Genomic DNA, 18,323 nt, shown 5'->3' on the forward strand with positions numbered 1-18,323 from the left:
GCAGTTTATGAGCATTGAACTGTTTGTGAACAGTTCAATGCAAGGTTAATTAGCGTTAGCATTTTAGCTTCAATAAGCTATTAGCTATTTATTTTACTTTTTAGCAATGTTTAGTATACTGAATGGAGTAAATCAATTACAGAAAATATCCTAGTGATTTCCCACATGCTGATGAAAGCAATGACGCTAACATTAGCGTTTCTGCTGATTTTAGCTGATATACTTACTTTATAATACTGAATGGTGCACGTCCGCCTTGCTTAACGTTCTTGCGATTCTCCGCGTGCCACTGATTACGTCGCGGCGTTCTTTAGCGTCGATGCCGATTTGTAGCGTGACAACGCCGGGCCCAGACCCACGGGCGCGCCTTGGCAGGCCCCGGCTAAATTTCTTCCGAAATTTTCTAGTTGTATGTAAATGTGACTCATTAAAGGGACAGTGCTGACTTTTTATTTTAAACTAAATAAAAAGGCTTCAAAGCATTTACAATAATTAGATTTCCCCTCTTTATTCTGAAAATGTTTATCACAGATTTGAAAAGTTGAAAAATTCCTCTTCCATATTTCTTATCAATCTTATCAATCAAAAATGATGCAAAGGAAATCAATTTTTGACCTCTTTATTATAGATGTCAAATAGTATCTTGATACATTCTCAGATTCAGAGAACAACAAAAAACAATAAAGACGAAGAAATATTTGTAATATGTACAATTTAAATGTATTTATATGTTAATACGTACAATTAAATGTACGTATATTTTTTCTTATTTCAAGTTTTTATCATTTGCTGTTTTTTGTTGTCTCTTGGATGTGAAATACTTTTTTAATGTTGTTGTAATATTGGAGCTTAATGATCCAGACATCAGTGGTCATAATGTTCTGCCAATAAGGTGAAACATCTGAGGTAGTTATGTGTAAAGTGAAGGATATTGTTTCTCTGGATCAGAACCAGAACGGCCCTGCAGCTCTCGGACCTGAGGGTTCTACTGGAGGTTCTGGATGATGAGACTCGGGTTGAATGTCCTTAATGTCACGGGTTGAGCCCTTCAAGAACTTCAAGAGAAACAGCTCATGGTTGGCCTTGACCTGTCGGGTCCAGGGATGCTTTAAAACAAGGATAGTTGTTTGTGCACCTTTTCCCTCCATACTTTTTCCTTCCACTAAACTTTCTATGAATCACCTTGGATGAGCAGCCAGTTTTTTAAAGGCTTTTGCTTCTTGTGTATTAGTAACTGCAGAACCTTGTGGTTCTGGAGAACAGAACATTTTACAGTCTTTGTTTGTTTAAAGCTTATAATTTAAATAGTAAATAAAAATAATAAAAAAGTTTAAAAAAAAATTAATTAATTAAATGCTGGTGCCTATCTTCAGCTAACGTTCCGGGCAGTTCGCCAGTCTATCACAGGGTTTGTTTTTTTTAATTAAAATATTTACGTCTCAGGGTGATTTTTAAACCGCTACGTCACGGCGCTTCCAGTTGACGTCATCTCTCCGCGGCAGCTCCAGAGCTAGCTAGCATAGCGAGGTTACTCAGCGCGGCTGACGTCGGGATTACCTGGCGGTTTTTCACCTGATTCCCGGAGACACCAGGTAGGAACCACCCGCAGATGTCTTTCTGGCTCTGAACCGGAACCAGAACCGTGTTAGTTTGACGGCAGAACCAGAACTTTGATGGGACCGTTAACTTTGGGGGCGATAGCACCGTGAGCTGGCGTTCGCCCCGAACTCCACCTAAAAACAATAAAAACTCCGCGGGACAGAAAACTGCGCCGAACTAAGAATCCATTTCCTCCTCCGGTTCAGACATCTGGACCTGCTGCTCGGTTCGGCGCGTATTAGAGGCTCTGGAAGTTTTCGGATGTTCACATCTAGAGGCTCCAGCTTATAGAAGAAGGTTAGCCAACCTGGAAACTGGGTCTGGCTCAGTACCGAACTCCTTCAGAACCGAGACACCTGCGGGTGTCGGTTCTGCTTCAGCTCAGAGCCAGCAACTGGTTCTGGATCATTAGCTGGGACCAGATGCTGATCCCGGGTCCGGTGGTGCCAGAACATTCTTACGGCTAATCCCGGTTCGATGTGCGTGGCGTGGAGCCCACTCAGAACAACCCACGGAAACAGAATAAAAATATCAAATAAACCCACCGAGAGTCAGAAACTTGATGAAACAGCCGCTTTTAAATCCCAGCAGACTGAGCGCCTTAGTGCCTTGCTCTGAGGCAGATCAACGTAAAGCTGGAATCAAACCCACAACCTTTCAGTTGGAAGATGATTTCTCTCCCCACTGATCTGTCGTAATTCTCCTTTAGATAAAATCTGCTGTTTTGACGTTATTAAATTGCTGGGTTTCAGATGACGTAGCACCGACGTCACCCAATGCAGATGGAGGGCCGGAAGTAAATGCAGCCCATTTATTTCTGTTGATCCAGCATCAAAATGTCTAAAGTCTGAGTCCTGTACGGTTGTTCCAACCGTTCTGATAGAGAGAAAGATAAACGTTATTTTCGTGTTTCGAATGTAGTGGGTCACAAGGGAGTTAATTTTAAAGAACTTACCGAAAAAAGAGGAGGAGAGTGGATCAACGATCTACAGTTAAAAACAGGAGGTGCAGAAACTAACAATGCCAGTTTGCAGCGCCGAGTTTCTAACAGACAAGGATCGCATCGTTTAAATTGTATTTTCAGATATTTTACTGGACAGGTACTAAGAAAGACAAGCATTCATATGTAAGGTAAGATATATTATTTCTATGCCTTAGCTTTGTTGTCCTCAGAATGCTAATGTTGTTAGCAGCTAGCTCAGTGCCGAGTCCCGGACAGAAAATATGTTTATTCAATGGGACTTTCATGCTAAATAAACAAAATAGCTACATAAATGAAATGTAACCTCCCCAGCCGTACAGCCACAGTGAGCCGGGACTGTTCCCCCACATGGTTGGTGTCCAAACACGAATCGTTGACCTGCATTGGACCTGAATCCTACAACCACTCAACATTAACCTACAACTTCTGCATGAATTTGGTTTACAGAAGCTAAATGAATTATTTACCAGGAGATCCAAGCTCGAAGAAATAGCATGGGTTAGCTAACCGCGGAGTAAATTAAGTAATTAGTTATCATAGACTGATTACTTAAAAGTGATGACATCACTGGTGATGGAGGTTGTGGGTTGAATACTGATGCGTTTAAAGACAGGACACGGTGGGAATTCTTAGCGAGTCCTTGATTAAGTGTTCTGTGTTTTTTATGATCATGAGAAATGGTCACTTGATTTCTCATTGGGCTTAGCTTCAGAGATCCTCATCCACATGAGGCCCCGTCCCCACAGAAACACTGCTGTAGTTACGCCCCCTCGCCTGTAGGTGGTGCTAAACATAACCAGGAAATTAAATATCATCAGAGTTGTTGATGGTGATCTCCTGTAGCAGTCAGTTTTGCAACAAATCTGTAGAGGAATCTGACTGAAGACAGATGATTTTCTGCAGCTGCCAATCTGCCTGCTATGCTCTCGTCAGGAAGTCGGGCAGAAAGCGCAGGTCAGATCCTTTCTAGAATTTTCTTCAGTTGCAGCTCCAACATGGGAGTGAGTCTGTGATTGTTTTTCTGTTTGGGGTCATAGGTCAGGTTAGAGATTGTGCCAGCAAGGCAGCATTTACAAAAAACCCCTGCTGTTTCGATGGAGACATGTTCCCGTTTGGATCAGCTCGATCCACACCAGTGAACTAACCCATTAGTCCTGTGATGAAGGCGCGTCCTCTGTCCCCTGTCCAGGTGTGGCTCCAACAGACCGTCCACCATGACGGACAGCAAGCGCCTCGCCTTCTCCATCATCCAGTTCCTCCATGACCAGCTGCAGGCCGGAGACCTGACCTCCGACGCCCAGGAGAGCCTGGAGGGTGAGTCCTGAGCACAGCCGGAATCAGGTCCAGACCGGTTCTGCTCCGGGTCTGCTGTCTGACATCTCCATGTTGTCTTCCAGTTGCAGTCCAATGTCTGGAGACGGCTTTTGACGTTTCTACGGACGACCAGAGTCTGGCTGTTCCCATGACGCTACCAGAGATCTTCGCCTCGGTTACGGCCAAGGTCAGTTCCTGCTGCTGGAGGAAGTCCAGAGGAACCTGATGGTTCTGATGGTTCTGTGTCTTCCAGTTCCCAGCCGAGTCCCATGCCAACAACAACACAGCGCCGAATTCTCCAACAGAAGAGCAGAAAGCCGAGGCGGAGCGGCTGAAAACTGATGGTGGGCTCAGGTTGTGGTTCTGGTTCTGGTTCAGGTTGGTTCTGGAGGATCTGTCTCATGCGGATCTGTTTTCTTGTGTTTTCTGCTCTGCAGGGAACGACCAGATGAAGGTGGAAAACTTTGCAGCAGCCGTGGAGTTCTACTCCAAGGCCATCGCCCTGAACCCTCAGAACGCCGTCTACTACTGCAACAGGTGGGCCAGAACCCGGTCCAGCCGGACCTCCAGCCGCCCGGTTCTGACCCATGTCCTGCTGTGGTTTCAGGGCTGCGGCATACAGCAAGCTGGGGAACTACGCCGGCGCCGTGCAGGACTGTGAACGGGCCATCAGGATCGACCCGAACTACAGCAAGGCGTACGGCCGGATGGGGTGAGACCAACAGAAACATCTACATTCATATTTCAATCTAAGCTTTGAAGCAGCCGGATAGTTTACTTTGTAAAAGTGCAAAAACTAAATCTCATGACAACAATCTGATGCTATGATTTGAATCTTTCTGTTTGAGCTCAGTTTGTTCATCTATACATCCCAGCACATAATGACCAACTATCACTCATTGGTTTTAAGTTTGAATAATTAAGCCCCGCCCCTTCTCCCAGGTTCCACCAAATCTGTATCAAAACTCTTAGTGGTGCTGATATTTTAGCAGGAAGAGCGCTGTGTGAATGAGATTCCAGTTCAGGCCCCCGACACCGGAGGTTGGCCACGGTCACATATAAAAGTCAAATAAATTTAAAGAAAAATGACCTAAAATTGACAATAAGTCTTTGTATGCTTAACTAAATATTTTTTGGGTACAAAATAATTTTTTGTATTAGTTTTCTTTGTTTAATAATGTCAGCAGCTTGGCGCCATATTTAAATTTTCTGGTTATTGATTCAGTTGAATTCAGTACTATTGAGGAATAACACGTGGCTGGGTTTGTGGCTCATTTACATAAACTTGATCAAGTTGCAGCACAGACAGAACATCAAGTAAAGCCTGGCGGCCCATCAGGCTGATGATCCACTGGAGGAAACTCTGGTTGGTTGAAGCCAGGAGTTCTTCCTCAGAACCACTTTGATCCGTCCAAACATTCAGATGTTTCAGATAATTTCCGCTCAGTTTGAAGCTCCGCCTCCTCAGCCATGTTTCTTCCTCCTGACTCTCCCCTCTCTCTCTCTCTGGTTCTGGTTCTGGTGTCAGTTTGGCGCTGGCCAGCCTCAATAAGCACACAGAGGCAGTGGGTTACTACCGGAAGGCTCTGGAGCTCGACCCGGATAATGACACCTACAAGACCAACATGAAGATCGCCGAGGAGAAGATGGAGACGTCCAGCCCGGTAAGAACCGGACCGGGTCCAACCTGGGCTGGTTTTGTCTCTGCTTCATTCTTCTTCTTCTTCTGTTTCAGTCGGCGGGTCTGGGAGGAATCGACCTGGCTGGGTTGCTTAGCAACCCCGGCTTCATGAACATGGTGAGCTCTGACGGACCGAACACACAGAAGTAAAGAAATGATCAGCTGATCGTCTGCATGCATGAGAGCAGGAAGACCTTATAGGGTCAGCTGGTTCTGGCCGGATCTGGTCTGGATTCTGGAGCGTTATGACGCTTTACATCTGAAAAACAAGATGAGTTCAGCCATTCTGACTCGCTCATTGGGAAGTGTTTGAATTGTTCTTGGAAAGGTAGAATAATGTAACACACAGAACCATTTCTGTGACTGCCTCTAGTGGGTCGGCGCTGAACTGCAGGGATGGAGGGAAATGTAAAAACGCAGAGAAAAGCAGTAAAAATGATTTCCAGCTGAAGAGTGCAAGACGAGGAGTTCAGGGCTGCAGCTTGTTGATGACGAGGATGAAGGATTTCACAGTGGCTTTAAAAAATGAAGCTTGGGACCATGTCGATGCTCGGCGTTCATAATCTGAGGGAAGGAGGAGAAAACAGCTGCTGTCTGGTTCACACACTGGAGAACTCTTCCTCCTCCCGGCCGAATCAACGATAATAAATCTGAGCCACATAGAGTCACAACACACCAACATTAAGATTTCAGAAATCTTGCAAAACCTCCCAAGATCACACGTGAGTTCAGAGTAAACAAACATGACCGACTGCTAAGAAACCATGGCAACAGTTTGGGAACTTTGTTAACAGAAAAAATTATCCAAATTTTTCTCTGGCTGTTCTCCAACATCCACTGGACTTCCTGGTCCATCATGGCAGCTGTTTGGTCTGATTGGCTAACGCCACCTTCAACAGGCTGCGCTCTGGTTTATCTTCCGGTAACAAGATGATCCACCATGGGGAATATTCCTGATCCTGGACCAGATCGGTCTGAACACGCGGCAGGAAGATCCACTGAAAATATCTTTAGAGCTGATTTCCTGATTCTGAAATACTCGGATATTTCTCATGTCAAAAAGATGAGACTGGTTTCCTTTTAAAGCGAGGAAGATGATGATGAGCTGTGGAAATGGGAGTGCTTCAGCCTTCATCAGGATGAAAACAGAGCCAGCTCCATGTTGGCTCACATGACATCAGTTTATGAATTTCTGTCAGTGCCATTGAACTGACCTTGAATGTGTTGACTGATGCTGCTCTCTCTGCAGGCGTCGACCCTCATGAACAACCCTCAGGTTCAGCAGCTGTAAGTTTCTCACCTTCATCCCTCCTCCTCCTCCTCTCCACCCCTGATCCGTTTCCATGGTTTCTCTCAGGATGTCCGGGATGATGTCAGGCGCGTACGGAGCGACTGGAGGAGGCGGGGGGGTCGGCAGCGGTGCTGGAGCGGGAGGAGGAGGAGGAGGAGTAGGAGGTGGAGGTGGCGGAGGAGGAGGAAGAGGAGGAGGAGGAGGAGGAGGAGTGGGTGGAGCCTCAGCAGCTCAGGGACCCGCGGATCTGTCCGGCCTCATCCAGGCGTGAGTTCCTGCTCCTTCAGTCAGGCCTGAAGGGCGGCGCTGTTGTTGACTGCAGTCTGTTGCTCGGCCTGCAGGGGGCAGCAGTTCGCCCAGCAGATGCAGCAGCAGAACCCCGAACTCATCGAACAGCTGAGGAGTCAGATCCGCAACCGGACGCCCAGCGCTGGGAACGAGGAGCAGCAGTGACGCTTCTGAACGGTACGCATTGATTATTACTGATCAGATTATTATTACTGACCCTTAAGATTTAATTACTTTGAATTATTCAGTCCCACATCATGATGGTGCCACCACCAAGCTTCAGTTTTACTGCTGCCATGCAAGCTAACTATTTAACTTGCAGTTTATTTTGAAGCTACAGATTTACTTAGTAAGTTTGAAACTGACATTTGATGAATACATAAAAAGGCAAAACATTAATTCTATTGTTTCTCTCTAAATAACCCAGATTCCTGCTGCTGGTATGGATGTGATGCTCTGATTCTCTCTGTCTCTTCCAGGTTGGACAGGTTTGGTGGAGGCAGCATCTGGTTTGATTTCCTTTCTGATTGGACTGTAAAACCCAAAGGACTTTAAGGAAATGTTTTGTTTTCCAATAACTGTGTAATGGCAGCATGAGCGAGTGTCGGCTTTGTTCAGGAACACCAACCCCTCTCTGCTCCTGCAGCTCTGTGTGTCTCTGCAGGGCAGCGTTTTCCACCATCACACCTTCCACAGCTTCAAATGTGTTTCATTTCCTCTGAAAGCAGCAGACTGTATCTGAAGAAGCATCTCTGCCTGTTTCTGGGTCTCTGGCTGGCTGAGAGGCAGTTTGAGCTCCGCTGTAAATGAGAGTGGCTCCTCCACCTGGAGCTGCAGGAGCCAGGCTGTTTGACACCTGTATTAAAAAGAGCATCTCACCATTTTACTCCTCTTCTTGTCTGCGGTCTGCTTGTTGTTTCCATGGTAACCAAACAGGCCAAAGGTTTCAGCGTCTCCCTCCTGGTTTGGTGATGACTGCTGGAAGCCATGATGGAAGAGTTTAAAGATCTGGAGCGAACCTGCAGGTTGGTTCAGACAGAAGAAGGATTTCATGAAATATAGATTTCTGTTTGTTGTTTCATCGCCTCAAAACTTAGAAGTATGCCGTTGCTCTTTTCTTTTGGGCAGTTGCTATAATGCGTAACCATGGCAACAATGGAGATATTTACAACCGGAAGCAGCCGATTGACATTTCAACAGCTCAAATAAAATGTAAAGTAAAATGAAGTTAAAATGCAGACCTGTGGAGAACGAGGACGTTCAGCATCAGAACAGGAAGCAGCAGCAGATTGTTTCTGCCTGGTTCCTGAATGTATGAACAGTTTATTAAAGAGGAGCTGCAAAAGCCAAGGAGGTGGATCAGCAGGATCTGAACAACAGATGATGATTGTTCCTCTTGGTTTCTCTCTGACCTGGCTGGAGGATTCTGACTGCCGTGTTTCCGCTCAGCGGTTCTGTTTGGTTCGGTTCCGAACCGATCTGTGCTGCTCAGTGGAAACAAGGCAAGACTCCTCTGGAGTCTGACTAGCCGGTGTGTTGGCAGGGCATCAGGGTTACAGCATTTCCTTCAAAGTATTTCAAACATATTTTGAAAACCAACATTTAAAACGTATTTTCCATTTAAGTTAAATCTGCCTAATTAGCAGACAGTTTACAAGAGGAGCAGATGTTCTGAAGTCTTTGTCTTGGTTTCATCGCTTTGCATCACAACCGCAGGAGCTTGTTGCAGAAAATGTTCCAACTGAAAGAACCATTTCAGGATCCGGCAAGAGGAGGCCAAGCATTTGATTGTAAATGTTTGTAAAAGAGAAAAAAGGTTTTAATAAAAAATAAAAATGTTGAAGTAAAAACTTTCAGTTCTGCTTTAATAACAAAAGCTGGAACAAAATGACCGTCAAAACACCTATTTACGTTTTTAGGCGTAAATACAGAAAAAAAAAAACCGCTTTAGAGCGGGGTTCTACGTCACTAGGAACCCACCAATCAGTGCGCACGTTGAGTCTGACGCTGAAACTGAAGTGTTTTGATGCACCTGCCGGAGCAGAGGACAGATGTTCGAGCAGGTAAACACGGTGTGGTTCTGTTTGGGGTGGAGCCGGTTCCTGTGGTTCTAAAGATGCTCCGTGACCTTCAGTAACTTGGTCCAGAACAGCTATTCTAACCCAGCGGACCGGTTCCGGGCCTGCCCAGTTGGCTGCTTTAGCTAGCTACTGTTAGCAGGACAGTTTACCGGAAGTAGGTTGTTGTGACGCTTTTAATTAATCTGGACTTTTTTCTGGACCGAAGAGCGCTGAACCAGCACCAGATGCTAATTCACCAGAACCTGCTCATTTGGACCAGAACCTGCTGCTGACAGGAAATAAAGAACAGAAATGTAACCAGCAGGTTCTGGGCTGGTTCTGTTCAGAAACATTAGACCTGGACCCGGAGCAGAAAGTGACAGCGCAAAGCTACTGAACGCTCCTGCTGGGAATAAATCAGGAAGAAACCAGGAAATATGAATAAATCAGAGAAGAAAAAAAACAGGCTAACTCGGGATAAAAGGTGTATAAAAGAATATATTTTTTACACATCCCCTCCTCCCGGTGGGACATGAACTCCTCACCAGGGAGGCATCCTGACCAGATGCCCCTCAACTGACTCCTCTCGATGTGAAGGAGCAGCGGCTCTACTCTGAGTCCCTCCTGGATGACCGAATTTCTCACCGTATCTCTAAGGGCGAGCCCAGACACCCTACAGGGAAAACCCATTTCGCTTGTATCTGTGACCTCATTCTTTTCATGACCATAGATGAGCGTAGGAACGTAGATTGACCGATAAATTGAGAGCTTTGCTTTTTGTCTCAGCTCTTCACTATGACATAGTGAAGAGCTGCAGTACAACGCTGCGCCGATCCGCCTGCTTTTTCCAGTGGTAACTACAAACAACCAGTCAGAGCCAGGAGGAGCATCTTAGTGCTGTCAATCACTCTCTGCTAGGTGCTGCTGTTCCCCCCTTTGTTCTCTGCTAAGCTGCAGCTAGCATAGCCTGTCCTGGATACTAGGCTAGTTAGCATGGTTACAATGATGGCGGATAAATGGCTTTCCTGTAACAGTAAGTTGTTTCTTCTCCATTAGCATATTGAGCAGCAAGTATATGAGTTGATTGACAGTGCTAAGACCCGCCTCCTGGCTCTGATTGCACCAAATGTTTTTGGTGCATTTCTTCGGAAAGCAGCTCACGGAGAGGGTGGAAGTCAACGATCTTTTTACACATTATCTGGCTCATATCAACCTGTCACAACATGGTGACAGTTTGAAGAAATATGGAAAATATTTCCTATAAAAGTTACATACTGCAGCTTTAAATAAATAAAGCAAGGAAATGTGAATTTCCTGTAGTCGATTCACTTCTTCCTTCCTATTTTGGACATGAAGGGCAGGAATTACAGGAATTAGTTTCTATGTTTTATGTGTTGAGGTGAATCAGTATTAAAAATGTAAAGAATAAATACATTTTTCTGTTTATTATTTAATGGAAACTTTGAGGTTGTGCTTCAGTTTAGACCCGTTGGTTCTGGTTGTGACCCAGAATAACCCAGTAATCAGCTGCTGCTGCTGAAGAACCAGAACTCCAGCAGACTCCCAGTAACAGCTGCTTTGTTTGTGTCTCCACCAGTTTAACCTGTAGAGACGCTGCAGCTCCTCCACGCCCACCACACAGGAAGTGATGTCACTGTGCTGCTGGTAGCGTCTGCAGCTCAGGATGCAGCTCCTGGTGGTGAAGCTGCTGGGCCTTCTGGGCCTGTCTGCGCTGATGCTGGCCGGCATCCTGGTGCCGGTGCGCCTCCTGCTGGCCGACAGCGAGAAGGCGGGGCGCTACCACCGGGGCCTGGCGCTTGGCAACTGCTTCGGAGGAGGCGTGTTCCTGGCAACGTGCTTCAACGCTCTGCTGCCGGCCGTCAGAGACAAGGTACACACACACACACACACACACACACACACACACACACACACACACACACACACACACACACACACACACACACACACACACACACCAGCTAGGAGAAAATGGTTTCATAAGCAGCTGATTTCAGTAAGATATTTAAAGGGACGGTGTTTTCCAGGCATGTTGGGCCATTTTAAGGCACTATCAAGTAACTATTTTACCTTTAGCTCTAATAGAAATACTATGTATATCAAATATGACTTCAATATTTAACGCCTTGAAATTGGGCATCTGTCCCTTTAAGAACTCCTGCTCTTTCTGAAGCTCCGCCTTCAGGAAGTTGTCACAGCAACATTCCTAAAAAAGCCAGTTTTTGTTTTTTAACCACATTAATGCAGTTAATAAATGAAAATTCTAGTCATGATAAGAAATGTTCACAATAAATGATAAAGATACAGTAAATGAAACAGTTCCTCGTGGCCCCTTTGCTTCATAATGTGAAGATAATCCCTCATCAAAAATCAGCTGGAGTTTTGCCTCGACTCTTCATGCTTCTTTACTATTTTCTCCAGTGTTTGTTCCACAAATATTGGTAAATTTGAAAATATGATTAATTATAGTTATTTTAGTGGTAAAAATCAACCTTGGCCCCTCCCCCTGCAGGCGGCCGGCGTCCTGCAGCAGCTGCAGGTCAGCAGCGACTACCCGCTGGCTGAGACCATGATGATGGTGGGCTTCTTCATCACGCTGTTTGTTGAGCAGGCCGTCCTGACCTTCAGGAAGGAGAAGCCATCCTTCATCGCCCTGGAGACGTTCAACGCCGGCGGCTCGGAACCCGGCAGCGACTCAGAGTATGACGCCCCCTTCCTGGGCGGCGGCCATCGCCACGGCCACTTCGGACCGGGCCAGCTGGCGGGGGCGGGGCCTCTGCGGCTGGCAGGCCTGGTTCTGGCGCTGTCGGCCCACTCGCTGTTCGAAGGTGTGGCGCTGGGCCTGCAGGAGGACGGTTCCAAGCTGGGCGGCCTGCTGCTGGGCGTGGCCGTCCACGAGACGCTGGCCGCCGCCGCGCTGGGCATCAGCGTGGCCAAGGCGGCGCTGGGCATGAAAGACGCCGCCAAGCTGGCCGCCGCCGTCGCCATGATGATCCCGCTGGGCGCGGCAGCGGGGATGGGCGTGGAGGCGGCGCGGACGCTGGCGGCCGGCGTGGCGTCGCTGCTGCTGCAGGGCCTCGCCGCCGGGACCTTCCTCTTCGTCACCTTCATGGAGGTCCTGAGTCCGGAGCTGGATAAGAGGACCGACCGCCTGCTCAAGGTGCTCTGCCTCGTCCTGGGATACGCCGCGCTCGCCGCGCTGCTGCTCGTCAGGTGGTGACGGCCGGGGTGGGGCCACTCTGCTCTCTCCAACTGCTGTGGAGAGCAGGAACTACAACTTGAATAAAAGACCTCAAGAGGGAACCCCTATTCCTGACCTTTGACCCCTGACTGTAAGACTTGCAGGTATTGATGGCGCGGTGCCTGCTGCCTCCTGCGGGTGGCGCTGGGCGGTGAACCCCGAGATGTTCTGCTGTTTTATTAATGTTCTAGATTAACATTTTAATTGAATCGAATGTTTGACCCTGAACCTCGTCTGGCAGGCTCAGAACCGTTCTGCAGGTTCTGACCAGAATGGATCAGAACTGGTTCCATATCTGAACCAGAACCTGAACAGAGCCACTGAGGGTCCCTCACCATCAGAACCAGGACCTCCACCCTGTGTGACATCACTTCCGGTTGTCCCTCCTGTAGATCTGTTTGAGTTCTGATCGGTGCTGATTTGTGCAGTGTGAAGTAATTGGATCAGAACCAGACTATGATGTGCGATCTGTCAGAACCTGGAGGTCCGGTCAGATTCTGTTTAATCCAGAGATGATCTCTGGTCACGTTGAGGTGTGTGATGAAATCATTCATCCTGTTGAGATTAGCAGAACAATCTGTCGAAGTTTTTCAGATTAAAGTTAGTGGTTTTGTTTTATTGTTTTAACAGGAGCTTGGAGTCCAGAACTGAACTGATTTATTTAAAGGGCCAGTATCGTGTAAAATCAACTGTTTTTAATATTTTTTTTAATCACTGTCTTTTTATTGAGTTTTTTTCCCTTAGTACATACAGTTTGTGAGTACAAAGAAGTGTATCTAACACATACATAAAATAATACACACAGAGAAAATAATCCCTCCAAAGTAATCCCATTTAGCCCACCCAGGTCACTGCCTAGTAGGTCCACCCACTACATTCCTATCTCTGGCAGAAACGGAACACATTTTAATAAAATTAATTAACTTAATTAATCTGGAGCATTATTGTATGTTTTGAAATGAGTCAAGAAAGGGTCCCCATGTTTTTTCAAATTTACCAGTTGCGTGTTGAAGAGAACATCTAATCCTTTCCAGTTTTAAACACGACATAAGGTCACATAGCCACTGTTTATGAGTTGGAGGGGCAGCACCCTTCCACCTGGTCAGAACTGTGCGCCTCGCTATCAGTGAGCAAAATGCCAGGGCCCGCCGCCTAGAGGCCGACAAAGGCAACCCCCCGCCACTGAACCCAAAGAGAGCCAAGAGGGGGCCAGGTGTTACCACCACCCCGGCCAACCCGGACATCGTACGAAAAACATCTGTCCAGAACTGACCAAGAGCGGGGCAGGACCAGTACATATGAACTAGTGTGGCTACAGCAGTTTTGCATTTGTCGCAGTATGGGGTGACTTCTGGATAGAAACGAGACAGTTTGCTTTTGGAGAGATGGGCTCTATGTACTATTTTGAACTGAATGAGACAATGGCGCGCACACAGAGACGTTGTATTCACCAGTTTAAGTATAGAGTCCCATGTCTCATCTGGTATAGTCATATTCAAATCTTCTTCCCACGAAGTTTTAAGTTCAGGTGAGGAGGTCTCTTTCATACTCAACATTTTATCATAAAGCCAAGAAACCAGCCCTTTACGAGTCGGGTTCAATAATAGGATGGTTTCCAATAGTGTAAACTCTGGCAGAGAAACCGAGCCTGATAAATGAGACTGAATAAAGTTTCTGGTTTGCAAATATCTAAAAAAATGGGATTTAGGTAAACCATATTTAGTGCTAAGTTCCTCAAAGGATGCCAAATTCTTCTCTAAAAAAAGGTCCTTAAAATAAGTAAGCCCCCTCCGGTGCCACTCTAGGAACACCCCATCCTGAACAGATGGTTTGAAAAAATGGTTAAGTGCAATTGGACTTAAAAGGGAAAAGTCATGAAGTTTGAAGTATTTCCTAAATTGGCCCCATATTTTCAGTGAGTGTTTCACTACAGGGTTTTGAAATAGCGCTAACTGAAGAGAGTGAAAGTGGGAACAGAGCAAGGCAGGAATGGATATATTGTTACCACTGCGCAGCTCCATAGCCACCCAGTCAGGACAGTCACCCAGGTTGTAGTAGAAATACCAAAACACTGAGCATCTAAGGTTGGCGGCCCAATAATAAAACCGGAAATTGGGGGAGGCAAACCCCCCTGCTGTTTAGGTTTTTGGAGTTGTAATTTATTAAGCCTTGGGCGTTTACCCTGCCAAATAAAAGACGAGAGAGTCGAGTCTAGCTCATTAAAAAAAGTATTAGGAATAAAAATAGGTAATGCCTGAAAGAGGTATAAAAATTTGGGCAGTATATTCATTTTAATTGAGTTGATACGTCCCACAAGGGACATGGAAAAGGGCGTCCACTTTGTGAGGGATCCCTTCACTTGGTTCAACAGTTGAATCAGATTCTCTTTGAACAGGTTTTATGTTTTTTTGTCACTGTGACACCAAGGTATGTGAATTTTTGTCTTTCAATTCTGAACGGCAGATTGGCTAAATCTGACATATTGGCTTTATTACCTATTGGGAGAAGCTCACTTTTGGTGAGGTTCAGCTTATACCCAGAAATCTGACCAAATTGGCTAAATATGTCGAGAGCAAAAGGCAATGAGGTTGATGGTTTGGAAACAAAAAGTAGAAGGTCATCTGCATAAAGCGACACTTTATGTTCCATATCACTCCTCCAAATGCCGGAAATCTCTTTACTGGTTTTAAGTGCAATGGCGAGGGGCTCTATGGCCAGATCAAAAAGCAGGGGACTAAGAGGACAGCCCTGACGGGTGCCTCTTTGTAATTTAAAAGGTTTTGAGGTCTGAAAATTGGTACGAACTGTGGCAGACGGTTGCTGGTATAATAGTTTAATCCATGAAATGAAGTTTCCTCCAAAGCCAAATCTACTAAGGACCGCAAAAAAGATAGTCAAACTCAACCCGGTCAAAGGCTTTTTCAGCGTCCAGAGAGACAACACACTCATCTGAATCTGAGGCGCTGGAATAAATGATATTAAGCAGCCTTCTAACATTGAAATATGAGTGCCGACCTTTAATGAAGCCTGTTTGGTCTTTGAAATAACCGATGGCAAAACAGTTTCAAGTCTACGGCAAGAATTTTGGCTAAGATTTTGACATCTGTATTTAGGAGAGAGATAGGTCTGTATGAGGTGCATTCCACTGGATCTTTGCCCTTTTTTGAAATAAGAGTGATGCAAGCCTCATAAAATGACTGAGGGAGGGACTCTTGTTTAAACAGTCAGTAAGGGTGGAGCTGAGCTCCACAGAGAGTAAGTCTGAGAATTGTTTGAAAAATTCTGAGGGGAGACCATCCGGTCCTGGGCATTTGCCAGACTGCATTGAGGCTATTGCTAGGGAGACTTCTGCCTGGGAGATGGGTTCATCTAACCTGTTCTTAAGTTCTGGTGAAATTACAGGCATGTGAAGTTTAGCCAAGAAATCAGCAGTCATGTTGGAATTGGTCTGTGATTGTGAGCTGTAGAGCTCCTCGTAGAAGTCCCTGAATGCATCATTAATCTGACCGTGATCTGTAACTATACTGCCATCTTGTTTTCGAATTCTAGAGATATTTTGCCTTGCCCTAGAGCCCTTGAGCATGGTCGCTAATAGTTTATCGGGTTTGTCGCCATGCACATAAAATTTGGATTTGTTGTGTAAGACAGGCGTTCAGCTGAGTGTGTTGTCAAGAGGTCAAGCCTGTTTTAAGTTCAACGCGCCTTTTGAACAGTTCAGGACATTGATTCAGAGCATATTTATATCAACCTCTTTGATTTGTTGATTAGGTTGTTCTGTTCATAGGTGGACAGTTTTTTAATTTGGCTGAGTAGGCAATAATCTGGCCTCTAATGTAGGCCTTAAAAGTATCCCACACCACAAGGCTGGAGGTCTCATGGGAGGAGTTAGTGGCGAAAAAGAAACGTATCTCATCCTGAATAAACTTTACAAAGTTTTTCATCAGACAGTAGGGTTGAATTGAAACGCCATGATCCAGTTCTTAGGGGGAGGTGAGGAAGGGACAGGGACAAAGTGAGTGGGGCGTGGTCTGAGATAACTATGCTATGATAGTCACAGGAACGGATCTGCTGCAGCATTTAGAATCTGTAATAAAATAATCAATTCTTGAATAAGTTTTGTGTACATGTGAAAAGTATGAGTACTCCCTCTTGTCAGGATTTTAAAGTACGCCACACATCACACAAGCCCGTACTCAGATAAAAGGTTTGGATGACTGATGCAGATTTGCTTATGGCATTACTTTTAAGGGATGAGCGGTCCAAAGCTGGGTCCCAACCAACAGTTGAAATCACCCCCCAGGACAGTGAGTATTTATTGAGGTCAGGTAGGAGAAGAGAATAGTTGTTTAAAAAAATTCTCATCATCTGTATTAGGAGCATAAACATTGACCAGAGCGACCAGAGTGCCATGCGTTTCCCACTTACAATAATAAACCTGCCATGTTTATCAGCCACCACATTATCGGCCTCAAACGGAGTATTCTGGCTGATCAGTATAGAAACCCCTCGTGCCTTAACCTGAAAATGGGAGTGAGTGAAACATTGTCCCTTCCAGCAAGCCAGGAGACGACCCCCGTCCAAGGTCCTGATGTGAGTCTCCTGCAGAAACACCACATCTGTATTAAATCGTTTAATATGGGAAAAAACCTTCCTTCTCTTCACTGGGTGGTTTAAGCCTTTAACATTCCAACTTAAAAAATTTAAATACTGACTCATACGATTTCAGAGTGTACATGTTATCCTACTTTGATAGGTACGATAGCAGTATGGCAGGCAGAGATTGGAACAAAAGAGGTGAAGAGAGGTTGCAGTACCTTGCAGGACCCCTGGCAGTGACCTTAGCCTCCCCCCCAAAACCTCCCCCAAACATAAACAGCTGCTAAACAAAAAATAACAATGTAGCAGCAAGCTCATCAAAATTAACATTATTAGAGATCCAATCTTCCAGTAACCAATAACCTTGGAATAAAAAAAACTGAACTTTCTATAGCAAACTAACCACTGCTCCTAATGGGTATGAAGTAGGTATAGACCCCCCCCACATTGATATAGATTTTGAGACATAGTTTACTGGTTGTCGTAAACACCATAGGAAAGTAGTATTGCAATACAAATTGAGGCAACCACAGGAAATGGAATGATAGAGCTACCCTTCCATTCATTAAGTCCAATACCAGCCAAAAGGATGGCCAGAAAATGTCCATTGGAAATACGGCAATATGACGAGTCTATTTTTACAGTACCTACTGCGTCCTGAGGAAAAGCAGCCTGCCTGTGTTTCTGAAGAAAGCCCTCGGCAAAACGTTGCTCCTTTATTGGTCTTCCTGTGGTTTTGGAAGCCTCTTGATGAACTGTTGAGCCTCTTCCACAGAACCTAAACATTTTTTGGCACCGCTGGATTGCGTAATGCGGAGACGGGCTGGGAAGAGAAGAGCCGGCTTCAAGCCCCGTTTGTAGAGCTCCGCCATGATGTCCTTATACTCTGCGCGCTGGGCCAGGACGTCTGGACTGTAGTCCTCCACAATACGAACAGACGCACCTTTGTAGTCGAGCTTTCCTCTCTTCCTGGCTTCCCGAATGATGAGATCTTTAGTCAGGTATCGATGCAGGCGAAGGATCACCGGGCGGGGAGGACGTCCTGCGGGCCGTTTGGCTGCCAGAGAACGGTGCGCTCTATCGAGCTCTGGTGGAGATGGGAGCACCTCTTTCCCAAATAGCTCACAGAGAAGGTGGAAAAAAAGTGAGTAGGGCGCCCACTTTCAGTGTCTTCGGGCAGACCGAGGATGCGAATATTCTGCCGTCTGCTGCGGCTCTCTAGGTCAGTCACTTTATCTTTTATCTTAGCG

General features: G+C 45.9%; 2 protein-coding genes across 2 annotated transcripts; both read left to right on the forward strand.

Moving 5' to 3' along the window:
• The first annotated feature begins 1,479 nt into the window (after positions 1 to 1,479).
• On the forward strand, positions 1,480 to 8,041 carry LOC111609639 (small glutamine-rich tetratricopeptide repeat-containing protein alpha-like). Its single transcript, XM_023339030.1, has 12 exons — positions 1,480 to 1,592; positions 3,771 to 3,895; positions 3,979 to 4,082; positions 4,149 to 4,239; positions 4,333 to 4,432; positions 4,503 to 4,607; positions 5,424 to 5,559; positions 5,631 to 5,693; positions 6,826 to 6,863; positions 6,934 to 7,134; positions 7,209 to 7,332; positions 7,635 to 8,041. The coding sequence occupies exons 2-11, from the start codon at positions 3,796 to 3,798 to the stop codon at positions 7,318 to 7,320; spliced, it is 1,050 nt and encodes a 349-aa protein (XP_023194798.1). The 5' UTR covers positions 1,480 to 1,592; positions 3,771 to 3,795; the 3' UTR covers positions 7,321 to 7,332; positions 7,635 to 8,041.
• Positions 8,042 to 9,149: 1,108 nt separating this feature from the next.
• Positions 9,150 to 13,405, forward strand: LOC111609640 (zinc transporter ZIP3-like). The gene is made up of 3 exons (XM_023339034.1): positions 9,150 to 9,218; positions 10,813 to 11,106; positions 11,749 to 13,405. Exons 2-3 carry the CDS (start codon positions 10,900 to 10,902, stop codon positions 12,454 to 12,456), a joined length of 915 nt encoding a protein of 304 aa, XP_023194802.1. The 5' UTR covers positions 9,150 to 9,218; positions 10,813 to 10,899; the 3' UTR covers positions 12,457 to 13,405.
• The last annotated feature ends 4,918 nt before the right edge of the window (positions 13,406 to 18,323 follow it).

This window comes from Xiphophorus maculatus, chromosome 9 (genome assembly GCF_002775205.1).
Source record: "Xiphophorus maculatus strain JP 163 A chromosome 9, X_maculatus-5.0-male, whole genome shotgun sequence".
NCBI lineage: Eukaryota > Metazoa > Chordata > Actinopteri > Cyprinodontiformes > Poeciliidae > Xiphophorus > Xiphophorus maculatus.

Coding starts and splice junctions, on each gene's coding strand:
- LOC111609639 (XM_023339030.1), top strand. CDS start 3,796: ATGACGGACAGCAAGCGCCTCGCCTTCTCCATCATCCAGTTCCTCCAT. Junction 4,240..4,332: donor GGAGCGGCTGAAAACTGATG/GTGGGCTCAGGT, acceptor TCTGCTCTGCAG/GGAACGACCAGATGAAGGTG. Junction 6,864..6,933: donor AACCCTCAGGTTCAGCAGCT/GTAAGTTTCTCA, acceptor GGTTTCTCTCAG/GATGTCCGGGATGATGTCAG.
- LOC111609640 (XM_023339034.1), top strand. CDS start 10,900: ATGCAGCTCCTGGTGGTGAAGCTGCTGGGCCTTCTGGGCCTGTCTGCG. Junction 11,107..11,748: donor TGCCGGCCGTCAGAGACAAG/GTACACACACAC, acceptor CTCCCCCTGCAG/GCGGCCGGCGTCCTGCAGCA.